At 44.1% G+C, this 21501-nt stretch overlaps 1 protein-coding gene and 1 long non-coding RNA gene across 2 annotated transcripts in view; both read right to left on the bottom strand.

Annotated features, from left to right (window-relative positions):
- Positions 1–12997: 12997 nt before the first annotated feature.
- On the bottom strand, positions 12998–16461 carry LOC119032633 (zinc finger MYM-type protein 1-like). The gene is made up of 3 exons (XM_037122048.1): positions 16371–16461; positions 15940–16174; positions 12998–15675 (listed from the first exon to the last, which is right to left on the bottom strand). The coding sequence occupies exons 2-3, from the start codon at positions 16169–16171 to the stop codon at positions 13520–13522; spliced, it is 2388 nt and encodes a 795-aa protein (XP_036977943.1). The 5' UTR covers positions 16172–16174; positions 16371–16461; the 3' UTR covers positions 12998–13519.
- A 2768-nt stretch (positions 16462–19229) lies between these two features.
- LOC119032262 overlaps positions 19230–21501 on the bottom strand; it is a 57646-nt gene continuing 55374 nt past the window's right edge. Inside the window, exons 3-4 of the long non-coding RNA XR_005078824.1 lie at positions 20986–21501; positions 19230–20875 (exon numbers count right to left, since the gene is read on the bottom strand). This is a non-coding gene — a long non-coding RNA (uncharacterized LOC119032262). The remainder of the gene's footprint in view (positions 20876–20985) is intronic.

The raw sequence follows: 21501 nt of genomic DNA, 5'->3' as shown, positions 1-21501 counted from the left end.
AGAAACTCCAACACGGGCTCCGTATTCAGAGCACTTCTTCCCTGTGAGAACAAATTAGCAGTAAAGTTCTGCAAAACTTTCCCAAAGATCGGGGAAGAAGTGCAGATAAACACAACTCTGTATAATTAAACCAAGTAGCTACACCGTAATTAACAGCCTTACTATCAGTTTTCCTTGTCAACATGATGCAAAGCTTTTATTTTATAACACCAAAACAATGCAGGAGACACGTCCTCTTTTGTGCGGCTCTATTTCTGGCGAGAGGAAAAATATAGTTTCTTTATTTTCCGCTGTTTCCTGATTGCAAATGAGGTGACAATGTTCTTTGCATGCTCAATTGCTCTCTGTTTTTTTTTTTTCTTTTCCCGGGATCACGACAAATCAGCCTTGCACAGGGAGACCAGCCGCCTTCACCATTCACATTATTCGCACTCGCTACTCTTATGCGCTTGACAACATAATTACCAAAGCCGAGGCCCTGTGCAATTAATAGCCGGCGACTGCTGACAGCGAGGACTTGAATGGAGGGAACGCAGCAGGGATGAGACGGGATCTCGACAACGGTGCTCCGAGACAGGAACTGTCCCGGTGTTTCAGGTTTTGCCGTCTGGGACAAAATGCCATGATGATCCGGATGTCCACGGAAATACCACAAACTTCTTTTCATTAGCATGTGTCGAGAGGCGGTGTAGAGGGTGGTGGTGGTGGTGGAGAGGTTTGCAGGGGATTTTGGAAAAGTCTGTCTGTTGCATGTGCTCATTAAAAGTGCTTGTTTACCTGTCGGGGATTTGAGGTGTGTAGCACTTCTGACGTCGGTCCTTCAAAGGGTCTAAAAAGCCAGACTGAAGGACTGGAGCCAGATGGTCAAGCCTCACAGAGAATTAACCGGAGAGCTAATGATGCATTCAGGTGCTCCTCATTAACATGTAAAGCTTAACATTTGAGGACACTGCCCTCAAACGGCTGATTAAATAGAAATACCAGTGGTCTGCTGTGTCAAGTTGAATAATCGCAGATATTTCCTGATTTTTGTGAGCTGATAAGGATCATCTGAACGCTGCAACAAAAAACATGTTGTCTACCTGACCTAAAAGTCATGCATCAGAAGATGAGGAAACAGATAAGAAAGTAGAAAAAAAAAGGGTGTTTTGGCTACACAAAATTATTTTTTTTTTTTTGGAATACTAAGTATTCATCTGAAAAGAAAACAATCAAATCGATCTAGTCCTTCATGAGGGTCATTTAACAGGGTCATGATTATAGATTTAGGAACAACTGGTGACTGAAGTTTTTTAGGCTGAAGAGGTTGGTGTATTTACTGGGGAAACCACAGCTGACAATCCACTTTATCACCCATGCAGCTGGTCGTTTGTTCTACAAACTAACCGCGAGAAAAACACAGGCACAGGTGGAAGAAGTTGAACCGCACCATGTATTTTTTTTACCTTCTCCCAAAACAGAGCTGACAGAACAATGGTTGACAGAGAGTATAATAATGCTCCGTGTCTGCTGGAAGTGTTTGCTCAAAGTTTTCCACAACAACTTTATAAGTCGGCTTACACCGCTGCCCTCAAGTGGCCACAGAAATCAATTAAACTAGTTTAAGGGGATCCACTGGTTGTGTTGGAATTCAGAGCTGCACTCCTCAGACGCATTTTCAAACAGGACAGACATCGATGACCCGTCGTGATGCATTCACTGGAGCATCCAGACGCTGAACTGGGACGCAGCCACTGAGAAAATACAACATTGCGTAACAACAGCAGGACAGTCAGATTAATTCTACAGGTCAGATGACTCAGTTACCAGCTCATGGAAATGTCCCTCAGGCGCGTAGCTGTTTAGATAACAACACACACAATATGCAGCATACACTGAGGCAAACACTCGCACTGGTCTGCCCGTGAGCCGAGTGCATGAATGCATGGCCGGAGGGAAAGAACTGTCACCTGAGATGCGTGTTAAGGCTGAATAATTGTCTCCCTGCGTCAGGTTTTTATGGTAATATGTGCAACCCCCCTGTGCATTCAACATAAATCACAAATGTAATATTCGCCTTTTAATGAAGAAAAATTACCAACTTGTGGCTGCACAGCTTGTTAGACAAACAAAAAAAGACCCGAGTTCCCGTCGGGCACCGTGGCTCCAACCTTTCCAAATGAGCTCTCCATCACATGCAATCAATAACTGTCAGCCCCACGTCCCACACTGAGACTGCAGCGGCTTTCAACTAGTGCAAAAGTTTGCATCATTCCGCCAAGATTACCAGTGATTAATCAGTAAAGTTTGGCCTTAATAAATTAAATTAACAGGCGTGGAAAAAAAAGGGGAAATTGTGGAAGCGTTGGTGAGGAAAACACCTGCAACATCACACCAACCACCATGTTGATCATGTTGATGCTGCCCAACTCACATTAAAAATCCAAACAAACATGTGCCTTAGATCCAACATCCAGAACAGCAGCTGTGCATTTCAAACTATTATGTATAATACACAACTCTACCATTCCCCATCAATCCTGGAAATAATATAATTCACAATATTTCACCCCTTGGAGCACTGGCTCGTGGTAGGGATGTAATAGCATTTTCATTAGCGACTTGATTTGTTTATTGGCAGCGTCTGAATAGATAAGATATTTGTTTAATTACGAGAAAGTGCAGTGTGGCAGTTTGGGTTGTAAAACAGGTTAAGAAATGAAAGGAGAGAGCAGCGAGGCTTGAAAAACCAAATGTTTTGTCTTTTGTATGTTTTGCCCCGGCACTTAATCATCCTCAAGTCAATACAGCAACTTCCTGTTAATTGCTGGACGTATGCGTGTTTTTTTTTTTTGGGAACATCTCTAGAAAAAGACAATCTCCAAATCCAAAAACAAACCATTTGTTTGCTCAATACTTACTGCCGAGTCGTGTAAACGAGACCACAGATGATGTGCTGAAGTCCAAACCTACTTTCCAAACTTAGGTCCCTGTTGAGATCTGCTATATCGACTGCGAGAGATGTTTTTTTTTTTTTTTTTTTAACCAATGGCCAGCTTTTGCTAGATCTCTATTAAAAGAGCATCAAGCAACAACAGCGCTGGGGTAGTGAAAAAAAGTTCAGTCCGGAACATGATGTCCATTTCTGCTTAGCTAAAATAAAAGTTAAAAAAAAAAATTTCACTCCGGAACAAAGTGATAAACACAGCAGCCGGCGACCTGCTCTGTGGAGTTAATCGAAATGGTCTGCGAGGTGAATGTGGTCAGCTGAGCAGTATACAAAGGATTAATTGAAAACCATGAAATGTCAAACAGGAACAGGGACATATACATAATAAGATAAAAGGGCACATTGCATATGTTAAACTTGACCTATGCTCATTTACCTCCCTCTCAGTGAGCTGTGTAGGCTCTACTGTAACTGCCAAACATCATAAATCTGTCCTTTGTTTTGACCTTTATTTATTCAGGGAAGTTTTGCTGCAGGAAGACACTGATCACACTTGTGTTGTTACACACTCACAACTGGAAGCTGCCCTCATCTGGAAGAGTCGTTCCACTGGAGCATTTGGGGGTTAAGGGCAGCTACAGATATGACAGCAGCTCTGTTGAACTGTATTGAACACAGCAGGCTCACAATGATGTGTTATTCTGGCGAGACCTGCTCCAGGCCGCCTCTGATTGGTAGCCATCGTTGGTTGCATTCATAACATTCAGCTTTCACTGTTAACTCATAGTGCAGCTCTGGTTATATCTCTTTTTTCTTGTGGTTCTGATAAGGTGGTTATTAGCTGTAGTTGCCCCGGTAAACACACCGACCTATTCGACCTCCTTCCTGGTCCTGCAGCTGCTCCTCTTGTGGTAACTCATCCTCTGCAGCAGCTCACTGCCATCAGGTGCCAACAGCTGAAGAGGTTGGAGTATTAACCAGGGAGACTACAGCTCATATACAGCTTTAGCATGTTCACAACACAAAAATGCGACTGAGGGTGATGGGAATGAGTTTTGCAGGTGTTGATCAAACTTGCACTTTGACATGAATTTGGTGCAAAATGATGTGTATCGTTTCATAAAAGTCTGTTGAATGGAAATCCATCCAGTGGAAATATTTCATTTTAGACCAAACCTACTGTTAGCATGGCTTCAACAAAAGCCGCTTACAAGAACAGTCGGCTCATCTACCACCTATCTTCCCCTTTAAAAGCATGCGATTCTTCTCCGACAGTCCACACGGCATCGTAGCTTCAGTGCAGCTCCAGGTTTCTGCAGCCTTATTTCACCTCTTCCATCTGAGTCATCATCTAAAAGCCACCTGTTTCCTCTCCCGGATCTCCTGAGCTGTCAGCATTTTCTCTGCTTTGAAAGTCTCAGTCAAAGAAAACGATTGTTTTTTCGTTGATTGCAAACACCTGCGTAGCTACTGTCATCAAATTTTCAGCCGTAATTCTTAGACTTTAGGCTTTAAGGAGTTTGTTGAAGCTTACTAGACTGCAAAATCTGTTTGGTTACGGTTGAATGCTTGCAGCAGGTACTGAAGATATATTTTTCCATTAATTCTGGCCGAAATTACCTTATTGTTAGGGGAATGAAGCAATTTCCAACAAATGACCATTATAGGTACACCAAATGGCATATTGATTGAGAAATTACGATATCTGCTACGGCTTTTTCCTTGTGATTTCTTGGAAATGTGCAGAAAGTAAATTGTGGCAGTTTTGCACTCTGTAGCCCTCTAGGGGGACACTTTGTCTCCATTCACTTATCTATAATTCTATTGTTACCACACACCTCCCCCTTTTCATGCCGCTGCCGTCTTCCTTATGTTATCTAATCTTAAAGCACCGAGTGGTGATCAACACCAAGGGATTGACGCCAGCCTCCATTTCCTGCTGAACCAGCCGTGGCCTCTGAAGCGAGGAGTGAAATCTATCTCTTCTTTTTTTGTTTGCCACCCACTCCTCAAATTAAAAGTCAATGTTGGCATCCTCTGCCTCTATAGGCGCCCGAGCCATCCCATTTGTCCTGAGCTTCGTGAAGGCTCCATTGCAATTTGTTTGTACACGATCCTGGGAAATAGTAGATGGAGAGGTGATGGTGGGGCTAAATGGCTCGGTGGCGGTGATAAATGTGACGTGTAATGCCGAGTGTGGGTATAAGTGAGGGCTACGTGATGGTCATGAGGTCTGATCGGCACATCATAAGTCTTGCGGATAGGAAAGAAGGCTGATCACGTATTAGCTTTAATAGCCTGTTTTACGTAATAGCACCTGGTGATACAGCGCGTTCTCAGGAGTCAGAAATACTGACACACTCCAATCAATGTCAAATATCCACATTATGCTACATAATGGAGGTCAACAATATAAATACGAGTGCATTTGTCATTAAATTAACCTTCAAACACTAAATTTAATGTCTGACAGGCTCCCAAAGATCCCCAGGAATCATTCGTTGAAATGAGAAAAAGATGAAAAAGAACGTATGCCTGCTGTTCAGCTCTGCCCACCACTTGTAAAGATAATAGCCAGATGGCAGTACCACGAGGAATTAATGCTAAGTTATTTTTAAAATGAATTATCTGGGAGGAGGAGGATGGTCGGGAAAACAGCGTCTCATCCCGTCTGTCAGCGTCAGTCTCCGGTGGAAGCGCCAGAGTGGGTAAAACTTAAAGAAACACCAAGAGGGAGGCAGGTCGAGAGGAAACGCAGCGAGAAAGTCCTTCACCAGTGTTCTCTGGATAAAGGTCAGCGGCACTGCTGCTCCGGCTATTATGAGTCGGAGCAATTATTAAACTTCTGCCGCACCCAATTAGTTTGTGTAGTGCAGCTGCACATTATCAATACAGGAAATGTGAGTGAGGATCTTCTGTCACCAGCCCTCAGAAGTTTAATCTGTTTTGAAGTTTCTCAAATATCTCATCCGCCTAAAAGAGAAGCTTCTGATCATCCATCTCAGAGACTTGGTTAAAAGATGTGACACAAAGTGACACATCATTTCTGGCTGATTTGTCTCACTTTATTAGGAGGTCCACACCCAAAAATATGGACAACCGCTTCATCAACCGACTTGAGGGATTTAAAAAACGACCTTTTCGACTTCAAGTCAGCAACATTCAGAAGCGACACAGGTGGTTTATACGCCTTTATCCTCCCATGTGACCCCCCCCACCCTCAGGTGTCTTCAATTTAAGGCAATCACCAGCATTTACAGCTGTGTCCCAATTCCACAGTCCAAACTCATTTTAAAATGATTCGCCGCATTTAAACTTAAATTATGTACAATCAAAGAAGCCAGCATGCATTCTTAAATGGTGTGTGTGTGTGTGTGTGTGTGTGTGTGCATGGACTACTTTCCCACATTGCAATCCACAAAAGCAATAATAGGAGACACTCACAGCTGCAAAACATGATAACAAATTGTGTCTGGTGGTGTGTCAACTCCAAGAACATCTTATCAAACAGAAGTGTTAGTGCCATAAAAAAAGTTTTATGTCTGGAAAAAATGTCAGTACAAAGAGCATCAAATTCTTCTACACTCAAAGAAAAATTAAATATGACAGTTAGTATACGTCCGTAGTTTATAATGTACTTTCCCTAAACCCAACCATCATAAACACGGCGTTGTCACAACGTACAATTGAAAGTGAAATGTCAAGTTGCAACATAAAGAAAGGTAAAGTTTCAACATGGTTTGCTGATTTGTCCATCGCCAACAGTTATTCTGTGATTGGGGTTGAGAAAAGTTACACGACATAAATTCAATCGTTCCAGTCTAGTCTGAATAATATTACTCAAAGTGAAAAAAAACTGTCACAGTTGGAGAATATTCAGAGAAGAGTGAACAAGCGAACAAACAAATTCTCAGAAATCCAATTTGCATATCACCCATTAGGAATGATGAGCGGTTTTGTCAGCCACCAGCCCTTCACTAATAACACTCCTCGGCGGTGATAACAAGAGCAAAACACTACAAAACAATGTGATTAACAATGGCAATTTTTCTGAAATTAAACAACTGCACGCGCAGTGGTGTTGAACTAAAAACAACAGCGACACATTTTCCATCCAACCAACTCATTTCTACTGGCACCGCACCAAAACGCAAGACTCCATGTGAAGCAGATGTGCCATGAAACAGCTGACGTGACAGTAGTTGCCAAGCAAAACGTTTAATTTCTACCCTGCAGACAACCTCTTCCCATCAGTCGCTGACAACAAAGGACATCCAACTGGAGTTATTTTTCTATTGTTCCTCGACATCCATTACAGCTGAAAACCGCGATAAAAGGCAAACGCGGAGCTGAGATGCAGCATTGATATTCATAAAGTGTATACGGTAAAAGACCAAAGTACTGAAAAGGTTAATAGAGTGCACATAATCTGTTTTTCTCTTTTTTTTTCTCAAAACGATTGCAACCGAATTGCTCAACTCTCAGTGAAAGAACAAAAGGGAAAATTAAGGTGTACAGGTATTTGCACTGCTGTCACTTTTGCACAACGACCACCGGAGCGAGTAAACACTTTGCTTCCTCCTTTTAATTTCTACACCCACTTCCTCTGCCATCAGACTTGACACTGTAATCTTTACCCCACCCTCCCGTATCCCTGTCATGACACCCGTGATGTGTCTGCATTGTGGTTTCCTCTAATTTTATCCCGCAAGTAAACGGGGAAGGAGATAAATGCAAACAAGCATAATCAGCCCCCCTGAGAAGCTTTCGCTGATGGGTTAAACAAGTGCCCTTGCCGCCAGCAGCCATTAGCCACTGCAGCTAGTGCCAGCTCTGACAGAGCATGGGGATGTTTAGGACTCAGAGATAATTTGAAAAAAGCTCTATAATTGGCTGCGATCCGTCTGACAGCTCTGAGAGGAAGTCCCCTGGGCCTCCGTATCGATGAAATCTCCCTGATTTGAGCCCGAGACCTCACCACCTTCTGCCGGCAGCGTGCGGTCTATTTCAGAAACCTAATGGTCACTGCTGGAAGTTGCTTAGCTCTCAACTTCTCTAAACTCAAGAGATACACTGTACCTGGATAGTGAACTGAAAAAGTTTAGAAACTATGTAGTGCATTGGCGGTGCCTTTGGGAAATTGAGGTGTGGCTCTGCCTTCTGAACAGATACAGCTACAGGAAATTAATTGCCGATCCTTCTTGTCTTTCCTGAATTGATTCCAGGAGAGAGACTCAGTTCTGCAACAACCACCCTGGTGGATCTCACGGTACAACCGGTCAGCAGGAGCTCACCTGTGGCCGAATACTGAACGAGATCAAAATAAACCCCAAACAACTTGGAGCAACTCTGTGCACTCTTCAGGATACGGCCCCTGATCAACAAGACTAATCAGTTCGTCCTTGAGTCCTATTGGGCATTTGTTCCCAATTTAGCATACACACACACAGCCTGAAAAAATAATGTCTTGATAGGTATTGGCAGGCGTGAAGGCATAAAGAAAAAAAAAAAAAAACAGTCCGGCTTATCCTCATCCCCAATCAAAAGTTCCAGCTGCCCAATTGGTTCAGTTGATCCAAGTGAACTAGGTTTTTTTTCCAAGGAGTCCGAACACATCTAAAGGCAAAAGTTTCTTTTTGTCTGAAATGGCCGAACTTGATGCAAAACTTGTTGTCAAAGGGCGAGACGAGATAAGTCATGCAAATTTGGCACAGCGCGTGTTTGTCAGTCTCGTCTTAAAGGCAGCCATTCTGCTGCAGCTGGTCCCATCTGTTAAGACAGGCGATTGTTACGTCTTATTCCCACACTTACTTACTTAATTCCTATAATACTGATGCTTGTGGTTTCCCAACTCAGCACCTAACAACCAAATTGGATAAGCAGTGACCCGCAATTCTGGTGTCAGAATTGTATAGTGTGCAGGGAGTCTCAGACATCGTTTGGCAATCCAACAAGTATTCAGATTGAGGCACATTAACATTACCAGACCGTAAACATTGTTTATCATAATCATGATCTCTCACTTACCTTAATCATACTGTGACCGTGTAGTTGCAGTATGAATTATCGTCGGTAAGACAAACTTCTCTGGGGTGACCGTGAGCCCTGCTGGTCTCAGGGAAGTCCGGTTGACGTTGCGGATATTGTCGTCAACGTGAACCTCCTGCATTACTCTTGGAAGTAGGCTACTGTAAAGAGTGCCGCTGCCAACCATAAATCAGAGAGTGTAGAAGACGTATCTATCTTGACGAGGAGTCACTGAAGCAGAGCATGATGAGATAAACAATCGAATTGGTGTCCCATAACAAGACCATGGCGTGTCGACCGTTCACCGGATGACGAAGCACTCCTCCTCCCCCGCTGCGCTTCACTCGGCCTCCACACCTACAACAGCTCCTGGCCGGCGTAACAGGACCCTCTGCAACACCTCGGCCTCGCCGCGCAGTAAAAATGTTACCCTTTATTAACGGAATAACCATGATAAACAACACTCCACTGACCGTTTAATGACTTGATCGATGCCGTGACGTACAGCCCGTCTGAGGCTGCCAGCAGGATTCACGGCTCCGCTTTGGTTGTCTGCATAAGACAAATAAGATAACTCTCCACATGCTGTATGTGAGCTCTTTCTTTCTGCGTTTAAATCTCTGGTGAGATAACACACATTTCACACAAAAACAAAAAATCCAGAGCAGTGCTGTCATTCGTTCTTGTTACAGCGTCCCATTATAAGAGTCAGCTACTGATCCGCTGTATGAAGACGTGTATCAGCGTCTGAAGGACATTAATGTGCTTGCTGCGCTGGCCTTAATGAGGCAGCGCTCTGCCGCTGAGGCCACAGCGGTCCTCCATGATTAAGCTCCTGAACGCTCACCCTGTCTTGTTGTTTCACGTCCTCAAGAGTTTATTCTCCAAGTTTCAGGCATCTCTTTTTTTCCCACACGGGGAGGACTGCAAACATCAGAAACTTCCTTTAAAAGTGTGCGTTAATTAAACACGGGGGTTGGAGAGAGCAACACTGAGTTTGTTCCTCTTATTCAGTCCTCACTGGTTCCTATTATGACGGAGCAGAGAGGACGGAGACGTACTGTCACCGAACAGCAAGAAGAGAGACGATCGTAATGCGCGGCAGTATGGCTGATGCTGACATTAGTCAAAGAGGGACGACACAAGTGGAGACATCAGCCCCGTCGTAATGGACTCGGTGTTCGCCGCAGGTGCCACCTGTACTATTAGTCACTCAGTTCCCTCTATCGCTCTGCCACAGACAGACAAACAGCGCCTTGAGAAAACAAATGAATCAATAGGAAAAACAAAGAAGATCTTTCAAAGATTTCACTGCACCACAGGCTACAGAGCTACTCGCACTCCGTCTGAGCACTCAGAGGGTACAGTGTCCTCATTCATCTCGACTAAGAGAGATGGCTGAACGAAGTCCTTCTTAAGTCTTTGTGAGAGGACACGGTACAGCAAGTTCTCCAGTTAAGTTCACAGCTTCAGTAAAATGCTCCGAGTGTCCACTTGTTAAAGTCGCATTGGTAGATTTTAGGCCGACCGAGAGCAGAGGACACAGAGCGTGACCCGTGGCTAACGTTTTAGCGAATCCAGCAGATTTCTGCCGGTGAATAGAGGTCCACTATTGACTCCTGTTTTAATCTTTGCCCTCTTTAGCTTCTTCTTGACTTTGCAGTCTAGTCTAGTTACAGTTAGGTAACTGTCTGCAGTTTGGTGCTGGGCATGTAGGGTACGGTGGGTCTTTCTGAGTTTGTCAAGTGAAAATGGCTGCCATGCTGTCATTATTTACACTCAGTTTAGTGTAAAAATAACCTTGGCAGCATCCCCTCGCTTTCCATTGTCACAAAGATTTCGGTTCTATTTCTGGAAGTACAATTTGAATTGCATGGACCGTGGTGGTGAGCTGTACATGGCGGCGTAGAGCTACTCGAGGGTCTAATTTGTGCTACGAAAAACATCTTCAAAACACGGAGTGTTGGCACCAGACGCAGCGCATCCATGGATTTGTGTTGTTGACACAAAACTCTCAGCCTGCCGTCAACGTGTCACAACAGAAACCGATATTTGAACCAGGCAGCACTCCCCCCCCCCTCGACTCCTCAAAAAAATCCAATTGGGCTGACAGGACTGTAACTCGGCCACTTTAGCTCGGTCCTTCTTTTGGTTCTCCGGACAGTCTGTCATCGCCTGTGGCTGCTGCACTCCCCATTCTTGATTTTCCGAAAAGCCTCTCTGCACATGATTGTGTCTGTCCCCCAGTCACCAAACTCCCATCTTTAAATCACATTCCCAACATGATGGAGTTGAACTGGGCAACTATCTATCTATCTATCTATCTGTCTATCTTGTATGGGTATACGTGATAAAAACTGTAAGTGAGTGCTACAATTTTCATGTCTCCAAAATCAAATAAGTGAAGCAAAACATCTAATTGCACACTGAATACGCCTATTGATCGGAATATTAACCGGCTACATGGAACAGATTGCTCTGTGCTCATGGATTGATTACAGGATCTAAGAAGGCAGCTGAAAGGCTTCAGAGGTTTATTGGAATCATAATTACCTGCAACACATTCTTTTTTACGTCTGCGGAGGGCACGAGCTGAATTTGGAAACCGCGTTAATGACTATGGATTAGTTATGTTGAGTAAAAAAAAAAAAAAAAAAGGCTCCCGGGTGAGTTGTTTTCAATCGATAACTTAGTTTATTGTCTGTTTTTGATCATCGTATGGGGCTCGTCGGGCGCCAAAACGAGCGCCTGTTCGTTAAATCCCCATCTGCCTCCGCAAATAAGTTTGAAAATAAACTCATGTGGACAACAGAAGCGTCTAAAACTGAACGTTGGTGAACAGCACGGGAACGGCGTCTACAGACAAATTGCCCAGGCTGTCTTTTGAGTGCTCATGTGGCGCGTGGCACCGCCATCGCTGGCAGCCGCGCCGCATTTGGACGCGCCCAGCCATCACAACAGCAATAATGAATATGCTTTTTACATCCAATTAAAAGTGTTCCTAATGGCGTTGCGGTCGCGTCGATTCCTCTGCAAATGGCCGCTCGGCTGAGAGCATTTGCAGCGAGGCGTCCAGGGGGGATTTGGATCGGGCTCATCGAACATTAGCTGCGAGTACAAACAAAGAGGGACGGATAAGCAAACAGCCCGGGAGAGATTTATGCTTATGCGTGTGTACAGTATGCGGGCACGTTGGAGCGCAAATGGCTGCTTTTAAATGGTTGCAGCTGCCTTCTATAGCTGCTCAATGGAGTTTGGAGACACTGACACTGATGTAAATCTCCAGGCCTAATCTGTTCTCCCTATTTTTTGACAGATAGTGTAGAGTTAGGAGGAGGGAGAGGACTCATATCTCTTTACAAATGTTTGGGCCGGTGGTAAAACTTCACGCTGGACTGATTACTCCTTGATATGAAAACAACCTCTAACACCCATCCACCACTTTTCTCACAGACAGTTTGTTGCGCCACGCTATGCTAAAACAAACACTTGGCCCCTGAAGCTACGCAGGTTTACAGCCCGTTCGTGTTTCACTTGAAATGGGTGAAGAGGAGAAACTGTACAGCTATTCTGGCTCTGGAGGCCTGCAGGGGGTCCATACGGGGCCGGGGGGGCCAGGTGCTCATCGCCCCCACTCAAAGATGGATCTGTACGGAGCGCTTCGTGTTCCTCCTCTGCGTTGCGATCGGCTAACGTTGTTGGAGCGGGGTTAGCTTACACAAAAACGCACAGCAGCTGGTTGTGCAATGTGTAACTTTGAGATTCGCTGGAGAGGTGCAGTCACCTAATGTGACAAATACAAGGAGTCCGTCCATCTTTAAGTACAGAGAAGTTATACATGAGTAGAAACATACATTATGTAGAACTTTGGATTTTGCAGTGTGGTGCCCCCAAAACCACTTCTGCATCTTGTTATTCCAGCATTTTTAAGGCTGTGATGCCTGTATTGTGACGTCCTCTGCTTTGCTCGCCCAGCTCAGTGGCGCCTGCAGAAATTTTTCATAGGGGTGGCCAGGTGGGGCCACTTAAAATCTTGGGGTGGCACACCGAAACTAAAAAGTCATAATTTCAAGAAATTTTATTTTATTAGTGCCATTATTACTGTCTTTTTATTATACTGTAGTACATAGGCTGGCAGAAAACTATCAGAAAAACCTGAGGAAGCGCCTATTGATAAACTTGTTGTCTTTATTATGCTATATTTAATGTCACTAATGATCTAATGTGCATAGACTAATAACAGTACAGTTAACATTTTGAGTCTCACAACATAATAACTGTTTTATTTTGCTATGTATATGTGTTAGGTGATTCTTTTTCAAATTGGCTAGTTATGTTATCATTATTCACTTACAGTGTACATTATTGCAATCAAAACAGAAACAGCAGGTACTACCAGATACAAACAGAAACCCTTTATTCTGATTCTGACATGTTTTAGACACAGTCATAACTTTGCTATTTGTAAACATACAAATTTCCAATCATCTTTCTCATTACCAGGCTTACATTTCAGAACAACTTTTTCTCCTGTTTCAGATCCTCAATGCTGCAGTTGTATTTTCAGAACAACTTTATTCGCCTGTTGCTGTGTTTTTTGGCAAACAGATCCACAAACTCATCAAGATTTATGGCCTTAGCCCTTCTTGATTCCACACTGAGCACCCCCAAATTGCTTAAACGCTCATCAGTCATGGTACTTCTCAAGGCTGTTTTGATTAGCTTTAGCACAGAAAAACTGCGCTCACAGGATGCGGTGCTCACAGGTAATGCAAGTGCAATTTTGCACAGTTTAAACATCTCATGGAATACCTCCCTATATGGCTCCAGAAAGACAGTGAGCTCCATTAAACTCTTTGGTGTTTCCTGACTACTAGTTCGCTTCCTCTCAAGAATGCGCTTGAGCTGGGGGATCTCATATTGCAGATCCTCAGTGCTGCAGTTGTATTGTGAGGCAAATGGAAACACTACATCTTTCTCACAAAATGTGGGACTGCTAGGATTCATGGCTTGTATCCCTTTCATTATGACACAGTTTTCTTTGGAAAATCTTCTCCTCACCTCAGAGAGAAGCACATCAATAACTGGAATAAATGAACCTGTCCGAAATGACTCCTTCTCTGTGTTAACTTGTCTTTGGACTATTGGATTGAACGTGTAATGCCCTTCAAGCCGAGAGCTTGGTCTGACCTGACGGCCTGGAGGATGTGTCACACTGATGTTGCATTGGTCAGTAAGGGTCAGAGTATTGTCCCAGATGTCATTAAAGAGAGAGCCTTCTCTGTAACTCTCTAATGTGTCAACAAGAGAGTCAACAAGTGTGACAGCTGTGCCCAAATCCAGTTGTGGGGACTGCAAAATATCTGACAGATATTTGATCTCAGCAAGAACACTGGTAAATGTTACAAGGAGGGCAACAAACTTGAGATCTATTTGGGCTAATAAACCTCTTGCCTCTGTAGCTCTGTCACCATTTTGCTCTTCTGATATTTCTTTTAGTAGACGCATGATGGCTGGCAGTCTGTCTCTCACTGTCTTGCAAGCATTATACCTACATGCCCACCGTGTGTCTATCAGCCTTTGTAACTCTCTTGGGGGGCCCTGAAACATCTCCCTCTGTATCTCAAGCCACCTTTGATGCACATATGACCCTGACACAAAGACATAAAGTTTCTGCAGAAGCGAAAAGAAGCAGTTAGCTTCAGGGATGCATTTCACACTGTCAACTAACACTAAATTTAAACAATGTGCGTTGCAGTGTACATAAAAAGCTAACGGGGCCTCTGATTTTATGCGTGCTTGCACACCTGTGTTCTTTCCGCTCATGACTGAGGCTCCGTCATATGCTTGCCCTACTAGATGGTTTTTGTAGTCAAGGCCATGGTTCTGCAAAATTTGTACTATTTTCTGTGAAAGTGCTGCAGCATCCAGGCGCTGTGCTGCCTCAAAGGCAAGGAAGCTTTCACATACTGACCCATTGTAATAGTATCTTATTACAAAGGACATCTGTTCCTTCTTGCTCATGTCTTTGGTCTCGTCAACCAAAATACTAAAAGCCTCACTTTGGGCTACTTCGGTAGTTATTGAGGTGCGGACCATTTCAGCAAGACAATCAAGAATTTCATTTTGGGTCTCATGCCCAAGGTACGTTGCGTTTCTTTGACCTGCCATTTTTTTTTTTACCATGGGATTGTGTTTGGCCATCAGCTCCATGATGGAGAGAAAATTTCCTTTATTCTCACCCTCTGATTCTTTATGTGCTCTTTGTGCGATGTTTTGTGTAGCAGTGAGGAGCAGGGTTTCCCCGACAATTTTTATGTATTCTCGGTTTTCCCTCACTAACTTGTTATATTCAGCATTTAAGGAGGCTGAGAGAGAGGACGTGCTTTCTGTAGACTTTTGATATTCGGCCCATGCTAACATTGCATTAGTATGTACTTCGGATTTAGCATGGCCTAAAAGTCCCCCATCTTTGAAGGTTGCCTTTTTCCAATTTTTAAAACCCTCTTCAGATGTAAACGCCGAATCCCCTGAGTTGGGGAGACTGAAATGGCGACAGGCATAACAGAAGGCAGAGTCCTTACTTTGAGAATATTCCAGCCATTTATGTTTGCTGTACCAGTCTTTTGAAAAACACCGTCTTCTGTCCCCTTGATGGGTTCGCGGGAAGTTTTGCAGATGTGGCTGTTTTGGCTGTTCTGCTCTTGACTGCGAGATATCTATGATGCAACAAGAGGCAAAATCAGTTATGCTGACATTAAAATAATTATCATGATAGTAATAATAATACTTGGCCCCGCTCTATAGTAATTATTTAATAATCTACATGCATTTATATTCAAACTAATCAAACAAAATAAAAATGATTTTATCATAGTTAATAACTTATAAACACACTCTTTAAACATACATTTCTCCAGATGATGTTAGCATCTAGCTTAGCAATAAATTTCATTATTAATGGCACACTGTCATAATTTTACCTGTTGTTCCAGGAGCAGATCGAACACCTGCTGCTGACCCCTGCCTCGCCTCTGTGCTCTCTGCTAACTGTCCCTCTCCAGCATGCTCATGCTGCTCTGTCTGCTCCTCCCCCTCATCTTCCTCCTCCATCTCCTCATCACTATGCCTCTGCTCAACCGTCGGCTCTCTCTCTCCTCCTGCGCTAATTTTCTTCTTAAAGTAAGAAGCGATGTCTTCTGACTTTCTCTTCATGGTCTGCAAATTTAAATAATAACAGCAGCTAACGTTAGCTGACTATGCTACGTACTGTAACGTTACGTAGGCTAACTCAAAAGCACAGCAGTGCTGGTCTAACAGGTTGCTGTAGCAGCACCTTTTGGCCCTTAAAAAGCACACGACATGAAGAATATTACTTCTCACCCTTCTTTTTACAAAAGAAATTATGACTTACTCATAGTCTTCTCTCTTCTGGTCGATGCTGCTGATCGATGCGGATCAATGACGAATGACGATGCTGGCGGAGTTTGCAACCTATTCAGAACCAATGGAATGAATGAGTGATTGACATGATTAAACAATGAGCCAATCAGGGGGGAAGGACCCGTCTTTGTCGCCTCCGATTGGCTAAGTGTGCGCCATCTGAGCCTTGTCCTTGCCGCGGTGTGTGAGTTTAACTGGCAATCGATATTTTTGTGACTGGCAAGTGGGGTGGCCAGTGCGGTGGCCAGCAGATTTGTAGGGGTGGCCGCGGCCACCCCAGGCCACTGGCTGATGGCGCCATTGCGGAGCAACTGCCGGCTTTGAATATTGTTCTGTCAACATCTGCCTACAAGGTCGACTATGAACAGTCGAGCTCAACGGTGAAGCAACGATGAGCCAAGAAGTGTCACATCATGAAATCTTACCTGTAGTATTTTATCCCATCATCTTACATCACTCCTCCTTCTCTTGGACTGCGACCATATCTCCACGCTCGCTCTGCAGCGCACGCTTGCACGTCGTGGCGGCGAGCTGCCATCTGGACCGTGAATCAGGTCGTTTTATAAATTAACCGGTCAGAAAAGTACAAGCAGGAGAACAAAGGAGGAAATTAGCGACGTGAACTTTTGCCGAGACATTCCGTTAATTTCACAAACAGCTTCCAGAGGCCTTTATTTACTCTGATGACTAATTACGATATTGTTTGGTAATGAATTGTGGATGCCGCGGTAATGAGACAGGTGGTGTTCAGCGCTTTAGCCCAGAATGCTGTAGAGCTGTCTCCCAGCCGGCGGGCAGCGTATATCAGGCAGACAAGGAGCTACTTTTTTCGGGGGGGGGGGGTTGGAGGCATCCACCGGGGCCAAGAGATGCCAACTCCATTTAAAGACTGAGCAGCGACGGTGTTTCTATTCAGATGGGCCCTGATGAAATTGTTTGCAGAGGTGTGATGGACAGTCGAGGTAATTATTCTGCTCGAGGTATGATGATTAGGCATTGTGGTTGAACACTCAGATGCTCAGTATTTTCGTTGAGTTGTTTTGATGCGCGAGGCTCCTCCTGCCAAGCGCCGTAGAGACGCGCGAGACAGTCCATCCTCGCACCGACCTTACTTGTTGTGACGGCTGCCATTAGCCATGGTCAATCAATGGATCTTGGTTTTAAACTTTCAGAGAGTTCCTTTTCCAACTAATCTCAAACTTCTCATCAGTTTCAGTCTCGGTCCGGCTTTGTGAGAGATGCAGAAGAAAAGAACTTTCTCTCCTGGTCCTCTACTCAAATATCCTGCTCTCGCTCATTGATTTAAAAGGAGACCTATTACACTTGAAGTTCTGAAGTTTTATGGAGCTCTTGACACTCCTTTTTCCCACACTAATCTCTGCTCCTGGAATGCCTCGTCAGAAGTCTGGCTATTAAAGGGGCACCATGTCATTTAGCACAAGAAATTTAAACTCAGAGTTTTAATATTTAGAATATTAATGAGGTAATAATACAAACTCTGACATATTTATTTTTTCCATAACTGAAAATAAGGTCTCCACAACACTGTTGGCTAGAAAGGTGGCAGGGTCCGCCACATATAAACAAAGTCAAAAAGTCTGGATGCTGGAGGAGAGTTTGTTTATTTAGTTTGTTTAGCCAGAAAAAAAATTAATGAAGATTACAAAATTACACAATGCGCTTTTAATTCTGTGACTTTGTGACATCACAAGACGTCATCATGTCACATATTTCCAAATTGTATGCCTTGTAGTTAGTTTGGCAGGTAAGAATTAATTTAACACAGCTGCTCTGTTGTTATCAGTGCTAGCTCAGGCGTGTGTGAGCCGACCAATCAGAGGAGACTGGGTATCTTCGGGGGGTCATTCTGTTGATAATTTTGGTTCATTTTTAAATGTTTTGAACTAAGTTGTGATTATGATCAACCACAAAATCACATTCTTTTTTGTTTTGTTCAGCTTTCACCCCTTTTCAAACTCCACAATCAAGCAAGAACAAAGTCTCATTCACGGTGGAGGCAGGAAGCTTTTCAGCAGAGCTTTGGTCGGGGATTAAAACTAATTAAAATGTCTAACTCCTAACATTTTAACGGCTTTGGCTGGGTTTTACACAGACCGTGAGCCACAGCACAAGTGAGCTGCAGTAACGGTAACAACATGCACACGACTCACTTCTTAGCTGGAGGCTCTCCTCCAGGAAGCTGGTGGGTTTTACATCCAGTACATGCGGTCTCCTGCTGTGGCCTGCAGGCTCGGGGCTGCTGCAGTCTGTCAGAGGCAATATTCAACATACTCTGACATGACTTTAACTTGGAGCACTCGCATCAGATTGTATTTGCAAGCATCAGAAACTTGCTCCCCGTGAGTCGCAATCCCACAGCAGGAAGGAAACATCTCAGCATTTTCTGTATTTGCACAATCAGGTCAGGTGTTTACCTAACATCCCGACTCAGTTTCTTCTAAAAAGTGCAGCTGCAGACTTTTTTTGTGTGTGTGTGTGTGACGGCAGTTGTGACTATCAAGCGAGTCTCGCCCATGTTCAGATGTACAGTGGCCTCGTGGCAAATCTGCATATTCGAGGCATTCCAGTGATTTACAGCACCGAAGCAATTAAACTAAAGGATGTCTCGAGGGTTCCCACCTGGATTGAACCCAAACAACTCTTTGATCTCTGGTAAGTGGCTGCATTCATATTGTCAGACCTTATCTGAATGGATTTCAATTATTTTCTGAATTCATGCAGCATCACCAAAAGAGTTTCGGCGCGGAGGCAATCACTGCAGGATCTTGGGGGGGTGGGGGGAGTCGTGGCTCTCTCAGGATGTTGTAACACTGCCCCCTCGTGGCCACAAGGGAAAAAAGCAACCGTGTGTGCCCGTGTTGTTCAGAACCCATTCAGGGGTCAACACCATGTTTCTTGTCTTGCAGCTGTTGCACCTGCGGGCAAGCGCAGGAGACGTGAGCTTACAGGAGAGACTTTTTTTTTTCTTTTTTTGTTTTTGAGCCCACAGAATGTGCCTCCATCTGCCTTCCCCTCGTGTGTGAGTCATGTGAAGCACATGCGAAAACAGGAGCTGCAGCTTGTCCACCGAGGCGTTCTTCCAGCTTCCTCATCCGTGGAAATGCGTTTTATGTAAAGGCTCCATCGTACCTGCATTGCCCATCTGCTGCGGGCAAACATTAAATCAAACATATGGCTTCCAGCGGCGCGTAGATTAATCAGATCTTTGAATGCCAACTAGATTACAACTAATCAAGCGGGACAGAGTTGTTCCTTGCTGAAATTCCTCCTTGGCATCATATTTGTTTTAAAAAGGAGCACGTGAAGGCCGAGTTCATGAAGACTTTCCTCCACGAAGCTTGAAAAGTGTCCAGATTAACATCGGGAGTTATGGCTCCCGCGTGTCTGCTCTGTTTTGTTTTTTTTTTTAATCGCCCCTGCAATGAAACAGGAGCACGATTCTTGTCTCGTGCTGCCATTTGTGATTGCATTTCGTCGCTTCAGATGCCGGTTGGAGGCGACAACAGGGGGGAGAGTTACCTGAAAAAATAAAGGCTCACCACTCAGAGAGGCACAGATACCAGAGTTCATTGTTTATTCCATCAGCACAGCGTTGATAAGGAATAGTTGGCTCTTATCAGCGTTACATTGTTGGAATAATGTATAAGTTTGATATCTTCAGCCTCTATTTGAATAATTAATTATTGCACTCTAATCTGCTGATTGGATATAAGTGCCCCCTCCTTTTTTTTTTTGTACTCCTTGTACACATCATCTTATTTGAACAGATGCAGCATCGGAAGCCGAGCCAAGAAAGCAAACCATCTGAAACCCAGAGCACCTACACAGTCTATTATGTGCCTTGGCAGTGGAACAGGGAGCTGTGTGTTTATTGCACATATTCTGCGACAACAAAGAGCACAAGAGGCTGTGGAGGAGCGAGTATAAAGACGTGGAGGGTGTCTTTACAGCCTTGAATCAAGATGCTCTGAGTGGTCCCCGCGTCATCGCCGGCTGTCGACACGTAGCGGTTTGTCTCCAGCCTGTGTAGTCATCGTCTACCTGCAATCAAACGGGCCTTTTTAAGACAGGACTTTGTTCTCTTGTGCGGCGCAGGATTTCAGTTAATTAAAGTAGAATTTAAACACATGAAAGGAAAGATGTGTGTGTGTGTGTGTGTAGGAGGGAGAAACAGAATGCATTAACTGGGAAGAAAAATGCCAGGACATGAATACCGTTGTAATAAATCATTATATCACGCAGTCGTGATTGTATTATGATAATGTTGCACTCATCAAATGAAAGAGAGAGGTCAGGTTTTTGATGTGTTTGGGTGTATGAGGTACTTATCCCTCGTCAGTGTGTTATCTGCAGTAGATGACCGTCTGTGGAGAGGCAGCACACCGCACCAAGAGGGAAGAAGAGCGTTGGGCTGCTAAACGGCCCCGACAGCAAGATGTATTTTAGAAGGCATGCCTAAAAACATACATTTGTTTAAGTGGGCGCTATTTTTTTGAACATTTTTGCTTCTCGCCACCATCTGAAAGACGCTGAAAGTCCGACCCAAGCTTAAGCACCATACTTACCATGTGCTCAGGGCTGTGAGACATTTTGGATGCAGTCACGTTGTTTTGCCTTCTTAGAAAAAGCTGAATAACGCTCTCAGTTTGTCTACAGTCTGTCAAATGTGACTCCTCGTTTCTAGAACCTCGATCGTAGCAGACAGCTTGGTGTGTTTTTGCCATTATTGCTGAAAGAAAACAAACAATGAAAATGAAAGCCAAGATGAAATAAAATAGGAATCATCCTTTAAGATGATAACAACGCTTCATCAAGCTAGAGCACTTCTTCCGAGGAGACCATCCATCTTTTGTGCTATCACTGCTGCTGTGCTGGCTTATGGGATGCCATTAGGGCTCAGTTAATCAATCGGCAAGTGGGTCAGCCACTCTTCCAGTTAGTCAGTCACAGTTATCCAGTCAGTTGGAGAGTCGCTCAGTAACTGAACCAGTCAGCCAGTAGCTGAGACACAAGTCCAGCCAAGAGGGCAGGCGCTACCCAAAATCCTGATGATTTCCAGATGAGAGCCCAGACAGCCAGGC

Source organism: Acanthopagrus latus, chromosome 14, assembly GCF_904848185.1.
Source record: "Acanthopagrus latus isolate v.2019 chromosome 14, fAcaLat1.1, whole genome shotgun sequence".
Lineage (NCBI taxonomy): Eukaryota > Metazoa > Chordata > Actinopteri > Spariformes > Sparidae > Acanthopagrus > Acanthopagrus latus.
Note: the sequence above shows the minus strand (reverse complement) of the source record. Positions and strands in the feature narration are given on the sequence as shown.

What these genes read in the sequence shown, in the direction of transcription:
- LOC119032633 (XM_037122048.1), bottom strand. Translation starts at nt 16,171, where the DNA reads ATGAAGAGAAAGTCAGAAGACATCGCTTCTTACTTTAAGAAGAAAATT. An exon ending in ATCTGCTCCTGGAACAACAG is followed by an intron (nt 15,676 to 15,939) that starts GTAAAATTATGA and finishes GTTGCATCATAG; the next exon opens with ATATCTCGCAGTCAAGAGCA.